General features: G+C 37.5%; 1 protein-coding gene across 1 annotated transcript; it reads left to right on the top strand.

Moving 5' to 3' along the window:
* Positions 1 to 1690: 1690 nt before the first annotated feature.
* LOC145050165 (uncharacterized) lies at positions 1691 to 6469 on the top strand. Its single transcript, XM_078998454.1, has 4 exons — positions 1691 to 1730; positions 2473 to 2534; positions 3968 to 5449; positions 5633 to 6469. Exons 1-4 carry the CDS (start codon positions 1691 to 1693, stop codon positions 6467 to 6469), a joined length of 2421 nt encoding a protein of 806 aa, XP_078854580.1.
* Positions 6470 to 21020: the final 14551 nt, after the last annotated feature.

Raw genomic sequence — 21020 nt, forward strand, 5'->3', positions numbered from 1 at the left:
GGGGTATGTATGGACGATTTTTAATAGGGATTGAGATTATGAAATCATGGTTAAAGCATTCATTAAACCCTAAATGTAGATGTCTGAGTAGAGATTTATTTTTGAATTGTTGAGAAATTTTGCAAGGACACTTGATCTTCTTAAGAACATAGAAAAAAGTTCTAAGTTGTTTGACTTAATTAGTCAAAAAGCATCTTATTCTGGAACCAAAAGACTTGTTAGATCATATTAAACATTGAAAGTGTTTGTATTTATGAAATCAGACACTGATTCATTTTGCATTTTGATCATCACACAACCTCTTCATTTGTAACGCACTAAATTACTACTTCCTTTATCATATAAAATTCAAACACTTACTTCCTTTATCATAGAAACTACCCTCCATATACGCTACTTCCAAACATACATACATACATAATACATAGCCACACACATGTTCAATTCTTTTGGTCTCTCGCACCTTTCTAAAACCAAAATATATACACCAACTTATCTTACTATCTTGTTTTATGAATATTAGAATACATACCACTTTACAATGTTTATTTACAGCCAAGGGTCAAATTCAAAAACCACATTAAAACATGGGTTCTTAAATAATTATAATTTGTATAAACATGAGCATGCCTAATAAGGCAAGCCTATCTTCAAGTTCTTTTCTGTACACCTGTATCAAACCACTGCCATCTGTAACTTGAAGCTTCTCATTTAACATTGTCTTGTATTCATCATCTCTATCTTCTAAACCACGCATTAGTTCAACCTGTTCAATACAAACACCACATCATTTGTTGGTAATCACCATAAATTTATGATGTTGTGTCTTGTCCTAATGGGGCCCACATCATTAGAGCATATTAAACATTGAAAGTGTATGTATTTATGCTTCTAACTATTTTTGCTTGTAGGACTATTGGCAAGAGGATTAAAAGTGCATTGATCTGGTTGGTAACTACAGTAGTATGTGGCTTGGTGCTGTGCATCTTATACGGTTAGTAAAATTAGATCACCTCGCTGTGTATATTGATGCTCTTTGTTTGCTGTGTTGTGTATTTGTGTTAGGGAATTGTGATTTTTTATGATAATAAAGTTTTCACTCTCTCATTCGCCCATGGATCAGCCAAGCAATGTGATTGTGTGAGCATTAAAACATTGTCTTTAATATTTTCAATTGCCTCATTAACTATGTGGAATTGTGTTTATCTTTTTTCTAGGTATTTTTTTTCTTAATTTATATGTTATTTCCAACCACAACCAATAATATTTATTTCTGCAAACAAATGTGGCACGCAAATAGTCGGCATAAACAATTACCTTTTGTGGTGGCTGAGAACACCATAGCTCCAGCTCCGCTAAACCGGCTTTCACAAATTCCCCATTTTTGAAGGTACAACGCTCGTGATGCGTAAGGAGACTACATAATGAAGACAACTTCAAATGAATATAAATGATGGAAACAATGGAAATGAAAGAGAAAAAAATCTAAATTTGCGTAATAAAACACCTATTAAAGAGTTGTGTATTAATATAGGAGAAAACTTGAGCTAATATCTCCTGAACAATCATTGGAGGCACCTGAAATGCAATTATTTGAGAAAATCTCGTAAACAAAACTTTTTGGACAATTTTAATTTGTAAATTTATTAATTAATTTATTCCTACAAGAAACATTTTCACTTATGATCAAATGCAATTAGGAGTAGAAGCTACTTTTAGTCATTTAGAAGGTTGATCTCCCTGGTTTCCCATGCAAGTAGGTATGATGGGCATTGCCAAAAAAATTAGCTTACATGGAAAAAATTAATATTCTAGCTTTGCATTTTGTATACTTATAATATGATTGATGAATGAGATGTTTCTAGGCTTTGACATAATCTGACTGTGGTTAGTTTCATGGTCACACTAAAGCATAAATGGGCATGATTTATGAGTTGACAGCATTGCTTGCTTTATGAAAATGTGATTTTTAGTTACTTTAATGAAGTCTTTTCAAGAAACTTACAACATTAGAGTTTTAGAAAGCTCTTAGGCGATTTTAACAACTAAAAAGTCTTTTTAATTAGATTTATGAGTGATTTAATGTGAATTTTTGAAGATCAGGTACTTTTATCTCGTATATAAAAAGAGCAGCTGAGAGCAAAAAGCTATTTTTTATAGTAACATCAATGTATGCATCAGTTATCACAGTACCATGATTTTTTACCCCTATATTAGAATGAATACGATTCCATTTGGTTGTTTCTCTTGAATATATATGCATGCCAGTGTCTTGTCCCACCAATGTTCAAATTCTTAGAGCCAGAAGCAACAAACGCATGCTTCAAAGTATAATATCCAATCTTGCCTTAAGTGAACCTTTCTTCACACATAACTTGCTAAATTCTAATGTTCGTTAATTTTTTTCATAATTGTGCATTGCAATATGCATATAGTTACAATGAGTTACAATTTTTTTGTTACTTGCTGCAGGCTCAAAGGGTGATAAACCAACATTTTCTGCTATAAATTACACTGATATTCCACATACTCAGGTAAGAAAAGGTATTTATTTTTAATCTATCTATTTTTTAGGGTACATAAGTTTTTTATTTTTCATTTTCTAATATAGATTCTATTATATTATTTTGATTAAAAATTCATTTTTGTGAATATTCGTTTAAAATATCCAAGCCTTTTTAACTTAACATTAAAAATAATCAAAAGCCTAACATATATTGTACATACTCTACAAGCAATACATATAACATATAGCTCAACAGAATGAGATTAAAAAGAATGTCATCCAAAAAGCTTCTTGCTACTCTACAAGCAATACATATAACAACTGCACCTCTTCTTTTCTAACAGATCCATCATGTTCACCCTTTAACAGGATTCATACAAATCAATTCAATCATATTATAACAAAAACAATAATTAATCTATAACTAAAGTTATTATAGATAATAAAAACAACCTTGAGAAACAGAGAGTTTACCTGTGACTGTGAGTTACCTTGATTAGGTTGCAGTTGTGCTCCTTCTTTTCTAACATATCTTTTATAGATCTTAGGTACTCACCCTTTCATAGGATTCGTACAAATCAATTCAATCATCTTTATATAATAATAAAATGATAATTAATCGATGTGTGATGAAAATTTTACTAACCTCAATCTGCCACATTAAATCAGGAATGGAAACAAGTAGAAACATCAACTCATTAACCAACAAAGACAGAAGAGAAAGAAAGAAAAAAAAAACAACAAAGAACAACCATACCTATAGGAAGTTCTTATGCAGTATTAATCACAAATAACATCAAACATAAATATTTATACATTTTTAGAATGTAACTGTCAACTGACAGTTAATACCTAATTATGGAAGTTACTTTCTATCTAACTAACACAACTTTCACTAATTCCCATTCTTAAAAATACGTGAAACCAAATATCAAATGCATGTATTTATATTTGTAAGATTGGGCTTGGAGCAATCTATATTTATTAAAGAATATATTACAGTTAGATAATTACATATTGAAAAATAAAGCTAATTTTAAACAGATTGACCACCCAAGGGTAAAAAGGTCACACACATAAATTATGAAGTAACGGGTTTGCAGGTGGTTTTGTGTTGGACACCTGTTTAGCCCATTTCTAACTTTCAAATTTCTGCAAAAGATCATATTCAAAATTTTAAAAGTATTTCTAATTTTCAAATTTTTGTAAAAGTTCATAAAATTTTATAACAAACACATAAAAATATTCAAACAAGCTGAAAAAGTAACTGGATGCTGAAAAAGTAATTGATAACCTATACAGTTTTGGTCCCTGCTTCAGTTTTGTCACTGTACAGTTTTGGCCCCTGTACAATTTTTTTGTCCCTGTATAGTTTTGGCCATGTACAGTTTTGTTTTTGCATAGTTTCTGTCCCTAAACATGCGTAATCATTGTTGCTTTAAATGGTAAATAATTATGTAGGTTGGCAACAAATGTTTAATGGATAAATCATGGATTTCCTCTAGTAGATTATCAAATGTATATGATGAAGGTGTGAATGCTTTTCTAGAGTTTGCACAAACTAATAATCCAAAGTTAGATGTTATTCCATGCCCTTGTGTAAATTGCATCAATTTGTGTCACCACTCAATTGACAATGTCCGTTATCATTTGTTTGCCCACGGCTTCGATGAGAATTATAAGATTTGGTCTTTCCATGGAGAAAAACAACCCAATAGTGATTCTAGATGCCCTAACAATTCCATTCCTCCTGATGCTATTTATACAAAGGATATGCTTCATGATGCCTTCAAATACGTAGACGATGAACCTGATTCGTTGAAATCACTTCTTGAAGAGTGTGATAAGCCACTTTATGTAGGGTCAAAGTATAATGCACTTAGTGGATTATTGAAATTCCAACATTTGAAGGGTCAATTTGGATGGTCTGATGCTAGTTTTGATGCTTTGTTGTCTGTCCTAAAAGATATCTTTCCATTAAACAATACCATCCCTAACTCGATATATGAGTCCAAGAAGTTGCTAAAAGGAGTAGGTCTACAATATGAGAAGATTCATGCATGTGAAAATGATTGTGTTCTATTCTGGAAAGAACATAAAGATGCTTCTCAATGTCCAACTTGTGGCACTTCTCGTTGGAAGAAGAATTCCAAAAACGTACCTTCAAAAGTTTTGTGGTATTTTCCTATCATCCCTAGATTTAGAAGAATGTTTTCAATACCACAAATTGCACATGACTTAACTTGGCATGCACAAGTTCGGGTCAATAATGGGAAGCTTACTCATCCTCGCGATACCCCTTCTTGGAAGCTTGTTGATAACACGTGGAAAGAATTCGGACAAGAAAAACGAAATCTTAGATTAGCCTTGTCTGCTGATGGTATCAATCCACACAAGTCATTATGTTCCAAGCATAGTTGTTGGCCGGTTATCGTAATAACATATAATCTACCCCCTTATTTGTGTATGTCAAGAAAATTCATGATGTTGACTCTGTTGATATCCGGGCCAAACCAACCTGGTAACAATATTGATGTCTACTTGGCACCATTGATAGAAGATCTAAAGCTCTTGTGGGCAACTGGCGTTGAGACTTTTGATTCTCATAAGAAAGAATACTTCAATTTAAGAGTAATATTACTTTGGATTATAAGTGATTTTCCAGCGTATGGTAATCTTTCGGGGTGTGTTACCAAAGGTTATTATGCTTGTCCAATATGTTCAAATAATACTTGTTCACAATGGTTGCCAAAGTCCAAAAAAGTATGCTTCCTTGGGCATAGAAGATTCCTACCACTTGAACATCCTTTTCGCAAAAGAAAAAAACATTTCAACAATCAACAGGAGCACGATTTTATGCCACAACCATCATCAGGTGAAGAGATTTATGACTATCTGGCGGGATTTGAGACTACATGGGGTAAGAAGATAAAGCCAAAGAAGGTAGTATCGAAGAAGGTAGGATCAAATAATATAAAGTTAAAGAAGATAAAGTCAAGGAAGGGAGCGTCAAAGAAGGAAACGCCAAAGAAGGAAAAGACAAAGAAGAAAAAAGAAAGTATCGACGAGAGATCTAAATTTTGGCATAAAAAGTTGATTTTTTTTTAACTTGAATATTGGAAGAAGTTGCCTGTTCGCCATCAGTTAGATCTCATGCACATAGAAAAAAATGTGACCGAGAGTGTTTATGGGACAGCGTTGAATTTGCCTCACAAGACGAAGGATGGATTAAAAGCACGACAAGATCTTGAAGCGTTAGGCATCAAGACTGAATTACGACCTGAACCAAAAGGGGATCGACATTGGCTTCCGCCTGCCAAGTACACATTGAATTCTACAGAGAAACATCTATTTTATGAAACCCTGTCTAACATAAAAGTTCCTTATGGGTATTGCTCTAATTTCAAGAATCTCGTGTCGGATGATGTTTCAAAGATGAATGGTTTGAAGTCTAATGATTGTCATGTACTAATGCAACAACTTCTTCCTTTTGCAATCAAAGGGGTGTTAGATGTGAAGCTGCGGAGAACAATCCTAAGCCTGTGTCATTTTTTCAATGAGTTGTGTAGTAAAGTTGTTAATGTTAGTAAGCTAGGCAAGTTGCAAAGTGACATCGTATTAACATTATGTTTGTTAGAGAAGTACTTTCCTCCTTCATTTTTCGATGTCATGACTCACTTGATGGTGCATTTAGTTAGAGAGGTGAGGTTGTGTGGCCCGGTTCATTTTAGGTGGATGTATCCATTTGAGAGATACATGAAAACACTTAAAGGGTATGTAAGAAATCATCATCGACCCGAGGGTTGCATTGCAGAGTGTTATGTGGCAGAGGAGGCCTTAGAACTTTGTTCAGACTACTTAAAAAACAAGAAATCAATTGGCAATCCTCATGAACGTGTTGATGAAAGAATTCGCAGTGGCAAGCCTTTATCAAAGGTTACAATTGATGCTGTAGATGCTTAGTTACTTGATCAAGCTCATCTTTATGTATTACGAAACACTGTTGTTGTGGAGCCGTATATAGAGTAAGAATTACATGAAACTGTATACTTTTATACCATTATCTGTCATATAAAACATTCTTCTAACTTGTAATACACTTCAGGCAACATATGTTGGAATTGAAGGATTTGAACCCCCGTCATGCTCGCAAGAGTACATGGTTGCAGAGCCAACATAGTCGGACATTTATTAGTTGGTTTAAGAAAGAGGTTTGTTTTTAAAATAAGATTGTTAGAATTACAATATTTTTAATTATTTTTTTGAATTACATTAATTAGATATTTTTCTATTAGGTTGGAAAACGTTTGGCTAACGGGGAAGATATTTGTGATGATGTTCGTTGGTTGGCCAAAGGGCCTAATTTTGTTGTTACTAAATATAACGGTTTTGGCATAAATGAATATCATTTTCATACAACATCTCGAGATGAGTCTAGAACAACTCAATGCAGTGGAGTGTCTTTAGTTGCACATACTATGCAGATTGCTAGTGCAAAAGACTCCAATCATGTGTATGGTGCTGTTACTTACTTCGTCCGTATAAAGGAGATATGGGATCTTAATTATCACATGTTTAGTATTCCTGTGTTCATGTGTGATTGGGTTGATAGTCGTGGAGTAAAAAAGGATGATTTAGGATTCACGGTAGTTAACTTTGATAGGCTTGGTCAAAAGTCTGAACCCTTCGTATTAGCTAGTCAAGTCAAACAGGTTTTTTATGTTCAAGATCAACAAGATGAGAATTTGCATGTTGTTGGATTCACACCTCATAGGATGTACAAGTATGGATCAAATGGTGAAACTGATGATATGTTGGAATTTGATGTTACTTTTGATTTAACACAAGACTCCGCTTTATTAGACCTTGATGATGATTTTTGGTGTACGCGTCCGGATGGCGAGGGCATATTAGTTTAAATATTTTTTTTGCAGAATAATAAAGTTTTTGGTATGTTTTTATTTCAGATTTTGAATGTGATTATTTTTTTTTCCAACTGCAACAAATAACAACATACTTAATTTAATTTGAATCTTGTTGAAACAGGTTGTGTTTTTGTGAGATCGAATCAGATTCAGCTTCTGATCACGATGAGGACTCCAAACAAAGAGGTCCGACAACAAAGACAAAAGCTAATAAAGTGAAGCTTGTAATAACTTACAATAAAAAAGGTGTCCCGGTTGGAAAGGAAGCCACAAAACTGTCTACTTTTGAGGGTTTGGTTGCAAGAACAATGGTTCCCATAACCTATGACTCGTGGCTGGAAGTTAGTGAGGAAGTAAGGGAAGGATTATGGCAATATGTTTTGGTAAGTCTCTGTTTTCTTCCTATTATTACCTTTGTTCAGATCTGTTTTTGTCCCTGTTCAGATTTGTTTTTGAACCAACCTTTTTTTATGTTTTAGGAAAAGTTTGTAGTTGACCCAAAGAGCCGGAAGCAAACTCTCCAATCGATCGGGAAGAAGTGGAGAAACTTCAAGCATTATCTATATGCCAAGTTCATTAAAAACCGAAGTAAAGATCCCAAGGCAAATCTATTCAAACCTCCGAAAGATTATCCGTTTATAAAGAAAGAAGATTGGAAAGTTTTTGTATCCCATAGAGTTACAAAGAAGTGGGAGGTTTGTTAAAATTTTCTTATATGCATTTTTAGTTACAATTTTAATGTTTGTATTTATAATTTTAGTGTTTCTAATGCAGGAGAAAAGTATGAAAGCTAAAAATACTCATGCACATCATAAACAGAATCATCGTTTGAGCAGAAAAGGATATGCTGGACTCATTAATGACATTGTATGATTCCCACTGAATATTGATTATTTTATTTGTATATATTTATGTTAATTGATTTTTTTATTCTTGATAATTTAGATGCAAGAAACCGGCAAGATGGAAGAGGAGATTGATAGGACAGTGCTGTGGAAAAAAGCAAGAGAGTTGAAGACAGGAGGATACGATGCAGATGTGAAGACGATTGTTGATAAAATTGTAAGTTTCATTAATTCCCAAATATATAAAAAAAATAACATTTGTCCCATTTTATTTTTCTAACATTTGTCCCATTTTATTTTACAGGATGAGCTTCAGAAATCGGGAAGCTTTGGAGAGGTTACATGTGGAACACATGATGTGCTTACAGAGGCCTTGGGTACTCAGGAACAACGTGGGCGTGTACGAGGGATGGGTAAATTTATAACGCCACAACAATACTTTTATTTACCCAAGAATGTTAAGTATTACTTGGAGATTGAGAACGAGAGGGTGGATAAACGAATCAACAAACTTGAAGATGACTTGGAGAAACTAAAAAGAGGTGTACTTAATGTTTCTGAAGCTGCAAGTTGACAAATAGGGGGCGTCATTGAAGATTTTGAAAAACAACCACAGAATGAATCACTTGTAAGTCCTTGAAGACAATTATGAAAAATATATTTAAAGAATTTTCTTTTCCTACAAACTAACATACTATATTTTGTAGGATAATTCATGTCTTCTTGCGGTTGAATTTGCTGCAAATGTAGTTGCTAAAGGAACCATAATGAAAGCATCGGGTATTTTGAAATATATTTGCATTATTATTATTTATATATTTTCATTTTTTAGAAGATTGGATCTTAATTATTTTTTATGTTTATGTAACAGATGAAAACATTGAAGTTATGATTGAAACAATTTTGCAAGGAGAAGCTTTAGTACCCTTTCCACTTGAAGAGGAGTTGATTGTGAAGGTCAAAGAAGCACTGGGACACATACTAAGCTGGCCAAGACACTTAGTTATTCGATGCTCTGACCTGGTAATACTATTTGAACATATTTCCCCTTGGTTATCTTAATTTTTCTGATATTTGAGTGAGTTCTTTTTCAGCTTCAATTCAGTAAATGATTCCTGTTTCATTCTGTATTTTTGATTGCATTTGTAGGGAAAAGTGGTGGCGAAATCTGTGAAAAAGCATGCAACACCAGTGAAGAAAGCTGCAACACCAGTGAATGAAGATGTAACACCAGTGAAGGAAGATGCAACACCTCCAAAAGAAGAAATAGGAAGTAATAAGAAAGAAAAGGGGACAGGAAAAATGGTTGATGGAGAAAAACAACCATGTGATATGGAAGAAGGGAATGATGTGGAAGAAGGGAATGATGTGGAAGAAGTGATTGGAATAGAAAAGAAGATTAAAAAGGAGAAACAAAATGTGACCGTGCAAAGAAGGTGGACCAGAGCACAGATGAAGACAAGGATAAGGATTGAGAACAGTAGTATTTTGAAAATGACTGCAATGATGGCTGATGGACAAGTTACAAAGGTTGATTCTATAAGAGTGCAGAGTGAGAACGATCTTTTTGGGTACGATAGTTACACGTACTTAACTTGGGATGATTTTGAAGCAGTTCTTACAATGGATGAGCTGACCGGTGCTGTTATTGTGTCTTATATGATGTAAGTGCAAGAAATTTAATTTAAATAACAATGTGTCTTAAAAAAATTTGTTTAATGAATTTAGTGTTTGTATGATAACAGGGTGTTGTTTAACAAATTGAAGTATGGCTCCCCAGAAAGAGACCATGGAATTTGCTTTGTGAACCCGGCAATAATCTCACCAAGTACGCGTAAAGGGAAATCTAAGAATATTGACGATGCAAGCAGAGGTTTAGCAGATCGGTTGTCTAAAAGAAAGGGCAATGACATCATCTTTATGCCCTACAATCCCGGGTATTGTTATTTGACATTTTATTTTTAAAATGACTACAATTATGTTATTTGACATTTTATTTTATTTTTGTGGTTTTTGTAGAAGACATTGGGTATTGGGTGTACTAGACATGAAATCGGATACTTGCTATTATCTTGATTCCTTGAGCTCTGGCAATTTCAATATGCAGTTGAAGCAAATTGTTGATTCGTAAGTAATATAAATTATCAAAACACTTGATGTGAGTACAATAAATACATATTTGTTAATGTTTTTTTTATAGGGCAATGGTTCTGTACACTACACAAAGTGGATCCAACAAAAGGGTTAAACTAAATTGGGTTAATGTTACGGTCAGCACTTAATTCCTTATTGAAATTGTAGTTTTAACTTTATTTTTTGGATCAATTGAAATGATCATTTTATATGTAATTGTGTAGTGTCCAGTTCAGCCCGGATCTACCGAATGTGGCTACTACATGCTAAGGTTCATGAAGGAGATAGTGGAAGAAGGAATTGAAGTGTTGGTCAAAGACAATGTAAGGATATAGCATTCTACTTTCATTACTATAATTTATGGCCTCCTTACTATTACAGAATATGTGCTTTCATTCATTTGAAAGTACAATGCTCTATTAAGAAAGAATAATTTACATTTTATGCTTAGTTGTTAAATATATCAACTTACTGTTACAGAATATGTTAATATGCTATTTTTTATTAATAAAAACAATATGCAAATGTTTTCAAAGATCGGGGATGGCAAAGCTGAGTACAGAACTGCTGATATCGATGAGATACGTGAAGAATGGTCAACGTTTGTTAAAGGCTTCATTTATCGATGATATGTATGGTCTTTTGATAATGTATCCACAAAACAATGTTATGGTTAACAGTGAAATGATAGGTATGGTCTTTTGACATGTGTAATGCTAGGTAGTCTTTTGAGACATATGTACAATTTTTTTCTAACTTTTAGTAATGTTACTTAATGTAACATGTAGTTACAACTTAGGTAATTCAACATATATGTAAAGTTGTTTGACGTTTAGATGAAAATGAATGTTTTGGTATATTTGTCATTTATTATGTGTATTCACGTTGTAAATGTGTGTTGTAAATGCACGTCGTAAAAACGTCGTAAAGGCGCATAGTAAAAACGAGAGACGTAAGGTTACGACATGCGAATGAGCGTCGTCTTTCTTTATGACATGGCCTTCCTTGACACGCATTGCGTATCATAAGCGCGCGTCGTATCTAGACAACGTGCATTTGAGTGTCGTCTTTCTTTATGACATGGCCTTCCTTGACACGCATTGCGTATCATAAGCGCGCGTCGTCTATAGACAACGTGCATTTGAGCGTCATCTTCCTTTATGACATGGCCTTCCTTGACACGCATTGCGTATCATAAGCGCGCGTCGTCTCTAGACGACGCGCATTTGAGCGTCGTCTATCTTTATGACATGGCCTTCCTTGACGCGCATTGTGTATCATAAGAGAGCGTCGTAAATGCGCGTCGTCTATATTTATGACATGGCCTTCCTTGACACGCATTTGCGCGTCGTCTGAGCCTTTACGACACGCAATGAGCGTCGTAAAAGGCCTTTTTTCTAGTAGTGAAAGTACGGATAGATGTGGAAGGTAGTATGGGCCCGTACTACTGGAAGCAGAGGATCCTTACTCAAGTCAAGGAAAGATGTTGTAACATCCCAAAATTCAAGACGAAAAATTTCATTTTTAGTTTAATAATTCATAAAACCAACAGTATAAAAACATCCTTAAAACATCCCATGTCAAAACCAACGTGCCAATAATCAAAACATGTTATCAAAAAACATCAGAGTGAAAACCCAAAGATCTCATGTGCAGAAAACATAGCGTGATACGCTGCGATAGAGCCGACTCCTTTCCTTTGAAAACGAAGTACCTGAAACCAAAACTGAAAACCATAAGCATGAAGCTTAGTGAGTTCCCCAAATACCACATACCATACATATCAACATACTGCCTAGCATATCTACGTGCTGACTTACCCCTTCGGTTCTTTCAACCGGATACTGTATAGCATATAAGCACATAACTCGCATACTATCATACATAACCATGAGCCATACATATATCATAATCAGTAAAGATGCTATGTGCCAAACATAGTCTTGCATTATGCCACGGGCCGCCACGTGGTCTTTCTTGCCAAGCCGAGGGCCACACCCTCGGTCTCACAGACAAGTGCCAAGAGCCACCTCCTGGTCTTCCATGCACGCATCACAAAGACAACTAGCATACATACTACTCTACTTAATGTGTCAGGAGCTACATCCTTGTCTTACATACATAATAGCATACAGTGTGACAGGAGCCACCTCCGGGTCTTTCATACATATTGCCTAGGGCTAACCCCCGGGTCTTCCTACCATACAAAATAACATACTGTGTGTCAGGAGCCTCCTCCTGGTCTTTCATGCATAATGCCTAGGGAAAACCCCCGGGTCTTCCTATCATACATAAACTAAATGGGACGGCATTGGTGCCTTAGACCCATACAAACAGTGAGGAGCCTCACCTCACACTGCTGAAGTCCCGCGGATAAAGTTGTGGCTACTGGCTGACAGATTCCCGAATCTGTCAACATCAAAATAACACCCAATTAATAATTGGCTCCCAACACATATCCATAAGTTCATGCTTGGGGTAAAATACTACTTTACCCCTAACTTAGCTTGATTCAAGCCTAAAGCCCAATCCGAAGGCCCAAAATTCAACTATGAGCCAAAGCCCAACATATGGCCCTATTTTCCACATTGGGCCCAAACCCCTACATGGTCTTCCCTAAGGCCTAACCATTTAGTCCAGTCCAAACATTTGGCATTGCTAATGGCCCAATATCTCATAATCATAAAGGCCTATCTATGGCCAAATTTTCCAAATTGGACCCGAACCTCACATGGGCCTTACCTAAAAGCCCATCCATATATACTTAATCCATATGATTGTTCTTGAATTGCCCATCAATAGTTTAATCACCAAAGCTCAAAGCCCAATTCAAAATTAGAGTTTCTTACATACAATGACGATTAGGGTTAAGTGTTTCTTACTTAACCCATTAAGGACTTAATCCATTAAGCCCATCATCTACTAGATAAATAATATGGTGTGATCGGGCTTAATACATAATCCCGATCGGGTTGTCCAAAATGCGGGTCCCGTTAAGTCCAAACCAATAAATTTAAATTAAGCTTTTAGGTCACTTTGGGCTTCATTGGGCCCATTAGGGTTAAACAAGTCGAGCACCACCCACTACCACCTCGGGTAGTGGTGGTCAACAATGGCTCACGGTGATGGTGACGGGTTGTTCTTAATTATTCCAATCAAAATACAACATTACAACACAATATCCAAATAAACGCACACACACACACTAAGCTAAGCTAAACACACACACACACAGCCACCCTTGTGGTGGCCGAAAGGGTGTACATGGCGGCAAACACCACCTCACAGTGGTGGCGCTGGATTTCTTGGTTTTCTGGCCAAACAAAATACACACACGCCCTCATAGCTGAAATACACGCACACACGTTTTCTTGCTTGCAAATGGATCCAACCACCCACCTAGTGGCATATGGTGGCGGTGGTGACACGAGGAGGCGGGCATCAGCGTTATCGGTGGCACAGCCGCATGGTGGTGAAAAAACGAGCGAAACAGTCACTGGAGTGCACGATTGAGCGACAACATCACGAAGGGAAACGAGAAGGGAAGATGGTGGTGCGAAACCCACCGAGTATAGCAGCAGCAGCCTCGCCTCTCGGTTTTACGGCAACTCACGCGAAGATCTTTGTTGTTCAAGACATCATTGGCGGCAGTAAGGATAGTGGGGTTCCGATGGCGAAACTCGAATCCAGTCATCCTTCACGACGGCTTGCGGCGGTATACGACAAGTATGAGCAGAAACGGAGATAAATGGGTGTTCATGGTGGGGAGGCGATGGGAATCCATCACCAGAAACAACAACCACAATTGCAGCAGAAGAAGAAGAATATAACGGCTTCTCGGTGATCTCCGGCTTCAATATCGGTGGTTGATGACCTCAACGGAGGTGGTGGTGCGGCGCCGGAAGTCGAGAGAGAGAGTGACGGTGGCCGCGTCGGTGGGGAGGTATAAGGGTAGTGGCGGCTGATGAAGTTAACATTAGGGTTAGGGTTTGTTTCTTTATATATGGAGGAAGCTAGGAGGGTGACGGGTTCACACCCGGATATGCATCTTCCCCATAATTACAGATTTGGTCCCTCCTTCCCCCTTTTCTTTCAAAATGAGTCCATAAATTACCCTTTTAACCCATCCATCTAAAATCTCTTCAAATTAAGTCCAACATTTTACCAAGCAGCCCCTCCCTCTACAATTATTTTCAAATGAAATGCAGAATTTACTCTTTAGCCCATGCTTCCATAAATCCTTTCATATCAAGTCCCATACTTACCAAACACCCCTGTCTTCTAAAAATCTTTACAAAATAAATATCGAATCTACACTTTGACCCACGAATAATCCAAGTTATAACATTTGGCTCCCCAAAACCAACACCCCACAAAATATTATGGATTTTAGGGCCACAATTCATAATAATTTTATCTATTTATTTAATAAACGGGGTGATACAGATGAGATGAAAACAGGAAGCTTGAAGAGTTTGTGATCCCTCAATTTATTCTGATGCTTATTCTGATGATTTTTATGGTCTATTTTTAGTATGATGACTCTGTGGGGCAGACCTATTGGCAACTCTGGTGCTGGAAAGGGCTCGAGTTCAAGTTCTAGATTCAAGAAACTAGATGATCAGACTAGGGAGTTCATCTCATATGGTATTACGTGTTGCATTCTTAAGAAGACTCCTGTAATCTTTGGTACGGTAAAGGAGGGCATTCTAGAGATTTTGGATGAGCGGTTGAGCTCATTTCTTTCTGAGATGGTAGCTTTAGTGGGAGCACGTTCTTTGACCTTCAAGGAGTTTGGGGCATGTGTAGCTCCAGACTATCGTGGGGCGAAGGACCCGATAGTAAGTAGGAGGTGGTTAACGGATGTTGCTAATGACTTCCGCACCGGTAGTTTCCCCGAGGGGGAAAAGGTCAGACTTGCTTCCTGTCTTCTGAAGGACAAGGCACGAGATTGGTGGGACAAGGTAGGACATGCAGTTGGTGATCATACTATTGACACGGTGACCTGGGATAATTTTGTGACCAGGTTCAGGGCTGAGTTTGCACTGGTGTTTGAGGTGCAACAATTGGCGCGAGAGTTTCAGGATCTCTGCCAGACTACTGAGATGGTGGCTGAGATCACCTCGATGTTCCAAGATAGGGAACTTTTGGTTCCGCAGTATGTAGCGGATGAGGAGATGAAGAAGGCTAGGTATCAGGAGATGTTGAGGAGTGACATTCGACAGTTTCTGAGCCGATGCATCTTCAAGACGTTGGAGGATATGATAATGAGGGCTAGGGAGAGAGATATTGATCATGATATGGATAGGAAGAGGAAGTCGGGTGAGGCTTAGGTATCTGGGGGTTCAGGTAAGAGTCCTAAGGTTATTGATGTGAGAAGGAAGGGCCGTAAGGGTCGGGTCTAACATCCCAAAAATTCGACTAATATAAAACTTTCAAAAACAACCCTAAGAAGTGTAACGAAACCATTGTTTTCAAAACATTATTTAAAATTGGAGTCTCCAAACATCCAGTCAGTTGTAAAACCAAGGATGTGTACGGTCACACCTTCACCTTGCCACGGTCCACTGAAGTTCTTAAAACCATAAACCAAAAATGTAAGCACGAACCTTAGTGAGTTCCCCCAAAATACCACCACACAAACAGATAACATATATAAGCAAACTACATGCGTACATAGCCTTAAGCCTTACTGGAACGCGCTACCGGCCTACGGTCTATCTGGACCACTCACAGAACCTTCAGCATTACTGGACCGCCTCATCGGGACTTCATCCTATCTGGACCGTTCTCTGGGCCTTTCCCCTGACTGGTACGCCTCTCAAGCCTTCAGTTTATCTGGGCCGCCCTAGGTCTTTTAGCCTTCAGTCTAAATTGGTCTGCCTCAACCCAAACAGACATAGCATGTCGACAACACATATAAGCCCAGTAAAACATAACAACATATCGATATAAACATTATCAAGTTTGTTGACTGACAACACAAAATAGTACAGTGAGATCCCCCAATCACTAAGCATGAAATCATTCTATATACCAGGATACAGATTTAACAGGTCACTACAACATACCAACATGTGATAAAACAAGATAAAAATCCAATCAGACGGCCTTGGTGCCTTCGACCCGAAAGTGTAGTGAGGAAAACTCACATCTCAATCTGATCCATAGATGATGAGGTCCTGACTTTGAATCTCATCTCCAACTAACACCTGTCCATCCAAGTGACCATTCACAACTAAAATCCCAAAATACCCCTTAAAGTTAAACTTGGTCAAAGTACATAATTTAACTGATCAAATCAAACTGATTCAACCCAACCGAGTCAACCCAATCGAGTCAACTCGACCGAGTCCACCCAAGGCGCATACGCGGGGCGTACTCCGAAGGTATGCTAGGCGCACGCAGCTTCACATGTTGACCACCATCAGGGTGGTTGACCTCTTAAGATCTTATGTCTAAACTTTAAATCCATGGCCAAAATACTCGTAGGAGTCATAAAGTCTCCAACTTTATCACCTAACATGTTCAATAATTGCTTAACACAAGGTCTTATTCCATTATGACATTCTATTAAATTCATGAAGCAAAAATAACCACTTGGAACCCATTTTTTATGACTTAAGAGCCCTCCTAGTGCTGAAAGGACAACTCAAAGGTCAACAACATGCCATATTCAAGATCTAACATTTTGGGACCCAAAAAGATCCATAAAACAACCAAAACTATATCTATGAGATGGAGGGATAAAGTTGCAAGCTTTTTACCTTTGAAAGGTTGGAAATGAAGAATAATTCTCAAATCCAAAGTACTTCACTCTTCCAAGATGAGATTGGCTTCCTTCCTTCTTCTTGTAAGCACACAAACACACACTTTTAGGCTAGAAATGGCTTCTTAAGGTGAACTAGGGTTACAACCAAGAATGAGAGGGTGGAGGCTGATGAGGTGAAGGGAAATGAGACCATAAGGATGCTTAATTACCAGCCAAGCCCTAAAAATTAGAGTTTCCTCAATTAGCAAGTACGCCTACCATACAATGATGTACGCTCAGCGTACTAGGGCGCGCCCTAGTACACTCAATGTACACCACGTATGCATGGTATACTCCGAAGCCTCAAATTACAATAATGCCATTAAGGCCCTTATGCATACTTTCTTGAACCCAGGGACCAAAAAGACAATATATATCATTATAAGGATCAACAATGGAAGTACTTCAAAACAGATGTTACAATTCTCCCCCACTTAAATTATACTTCGTCCTCGAAGTCTACTGTAGTGACTAGCCCATGGTAGTTTTTCCACATCTCCACCATAGGTCACTTAGATGGTCCTTCCCCGGGACCCGATCCGAACTAAAAGTCGGCTCAATGCGACAGCTGCCTATCCATACCATCTTTGACTTGCTAACTTTCATTACTAGAGAAACCACCACCGCCTTTACACAATTCGAACATCCACTACCTCAACTGATTCTTAAGCAAGCACACCCACCTTAGAACGTAGATGGTGCGATATTCCTTACCATCCGAACAATATGGAACCATTCCGATCCTGACTTACCTTGCTGAATCCACTAGGGATTCAGGACCCTTGAACATCCTTTGTTGTCGAACACTCCATCCGAAAGAATCTCAACCTCTTTCCACCGCCTTGTTGGGACCTACACAACATACCTCTCAACGCTAAATGCACAACAAAGGAATAACTATACAACGCCTAATTCCTTTCATCGTTCTAGCTGCTACTAATGCAGAGCCCGATGAAATCATGGTCGCCCACGACCTGAGAATAGGACAACGGTTGCACCCTTGATCCAATTCGAAGGTTATCAACCAAAAGAACTATACGCATAATTTGAACCAAGGCCCAATTCTATCTTGTCCAGCCCACATACACACAATGAATTGCTACAATGCACATCCTTATGGAACCAACAACCTCATCCAAAAGAGCAGAAATACCAAAGTTCTATCCAATAACAAGCCTCAAAAATTAACAGAACATATCCTCATGATCGATCGAAACAAAACTCTATACTTTATAGAGACTGAACAGGCTCCACCAATGCATAACCAACTTGTGAAAACTTCTAAAGTGATCATGAATGCCACCCAAAACTGAGCCTAATATGAACCAAAATTATGCATCACCACTGCGGATGAACATACCCAAAGACCCAAGGAACATAAAACATACTAAACTTGATGATAAGTTGACACATCCATAGAACTTCAACCGCCACAACTCAAAACCTTCAGAGAACCTTTGTTGAATGACAAACAATGCGACCAATAATCGAGGACACATTGCCATTAAATCTAATAAGCCAAAGCCCTCGCAAGGTTGAACGTACCTAATTCAAAAACTAATTCCTTGATCGATCTTTGCATAAGCTAAAATATAATTATAAATTTATACCACCCTCTGATAATTTCCCTCTGCCACCGATTCTCAACCCGATTAATCCCAGTAGTTCCTCATTTATTCACTGGTACTCCCAAGAGGATCCAATAGATGCAATGAGCTCCTTGACCACTCATGTCTTGCTGAGTGACAACCCATTTGTCTCCTGAACACATGCACACAATCACCACCTACAATATACCCCTTCCCTGGCCAAACCCTGAACCGAGATCCCATATACTCGCACCGCATATCCCTAAAAACCATTCCTTAATCCAAGGAATCCAAACAGATCGATGAGCCTTCAAGTAGAATACCTGGTTCTCCCCCACCTAGGGTTCGAACTACCACCACTAGTGTTCAACCCAAACCATAACTCAAACCGACTCAACCAGGTACAACTATCTTTGACTCTAGAATGCATAACATACGCATGATGATATTCCTGATAAGGGTCAAGCAAATCCTAAGAGAATCCTGAGTTTCAGCTGAAAACCTCAAAAAATTTCCAATCATGACCACTTTAACATTAAGGGTTCCTTGCAAGAGCATAAACCAAAACATACCCTCCTATCCTGCAATCCCAACTGCCAATTTGGTGCCTAACCTGCCTATATACCAAGAACACGGACCCTTGATCACATCACAGCGCATACAGGACACATCAATCCACCTGCGCACTCTTATGCTGACATCCTGTCGCCAGACCCTACGACCAACATGTAACGCCTTTAGATACGGGCTAGCCAATTTAGAGACAATGAGCGTCAAAAATGAGTTTCTAATGGAATATTATTTAGAAGGATTAATCTTAACCAAGTTTTACAAAATGTCTCAAGGGTTCCGTACATATAAAGAATGCCAAAATCCGAGTTATAACGAAGAAGTTATAGCCCGTCGAAGTTTTACGGCAAAATCAGCACAGCATCGGGAGACGTAAATAGTGAATTTTTGATAAATTACTTTTTAGCCTTAGTGATCTAAAGAAAATCTTTAGTATACGTTAAACCGAGAACATACAAAAAAAGAACGCCCAAATCTGACTTCGTATAAGGAAGTTATGAATTTTCTAAGATTTTGCATAGCAGTGCACGCCCCGAAACTCAAATTTTAGATCGAGCGGTTTCTGGTCTACGTGACCTAAATGAGAATTGAATATCTCATTAATACGAACTCATTGGTAAAAATACAGGCGAAAACGGAGTTCGTATGTAGAAGTTATGAATTTTACGCGGACATTTAACAATATAATCTCATCGTACTGTTAAATTTAAGATCGGTCGAGAATTAGCCGACGGAGTCAAAAATGAAAGTTGTAGATCATATTTTTACCTACACGTGGATATAAAGAAGGTCGAAAACGGAGCTCGTATGCGAAAGTTACGGGGTTTAGAAGTCGGCAGGGTGCTACTCCAAAAGGGGTGACGTGGCATAGTCTTGGCCATTGCTTTCTCCCCAAGGCTTGCCACTAAATGGTGACATGTAGCGCCAATTTCAGCCATATTTTACCCTATAAATAGAAACTCTCCCACCATCATTTTTTTCACACCTTTCCCATTCTTTCTTCTCTTTATTCTCTCTCTAGAACCTCTCTTTAGCCCCGAAACCCCCCCCCCCCCCCCCGAAAAGCCTAGGGAACCTCCCTAGCACGAGGCAGAAGCCTCGGAGAGCTCGACGGCTCTGAGAAGAAGATATTTTCGACTCGGGAATGCTTCTTCAATCAAAGCCTGGTTTTCTATAAAACCTGTTGTAATTGAGCTACGCCTACACTATTTTTTAATATAGCTTTTATTTAATTATAGTAACGTTATTAGGAACTTATAATAAGTACTTGGGCTATTATTATGGGTTATATAAGTATTGTTTAACACTTATATAATAGTAATAATAGCTAGACTATTAATTAGTCTCGGCGAATAATAAACTAAACTCTAGTGGTAAGAATACTAGGTTTCGTCGAAGGAAAATATTTTTAAGAAGCGAAGCATTGTCTGAGTTCGGAGTGACCACCTTTTCAAGTGAGTGTATGTTCCCTTTCATCTTACACATAGATATGAAGTATTTTATATAAACTACGTGTTATGTGTGCATATTATCTGTATACTTGCTATCTATGTTGGATGAACGATTTTATACAAGTTTTATATGATTTAAACTGTATATGTATATATATATATATATATATATATATATATATATATATAT

This window comes from Lactuca serriola, chromosome 5 (assembly GCF_051521515.1).
Source record: "Lactuca serriola cultivar US96UC23 chromosome 5, Lser_US96UC23_V15, whole genome shotgun sequence".
NCBI lineage: Eukaryota > Viridiplantae > Streptophyta > Magnoliopsida > Asterales > Asteraceae > Lactuca > Lactuca serriola.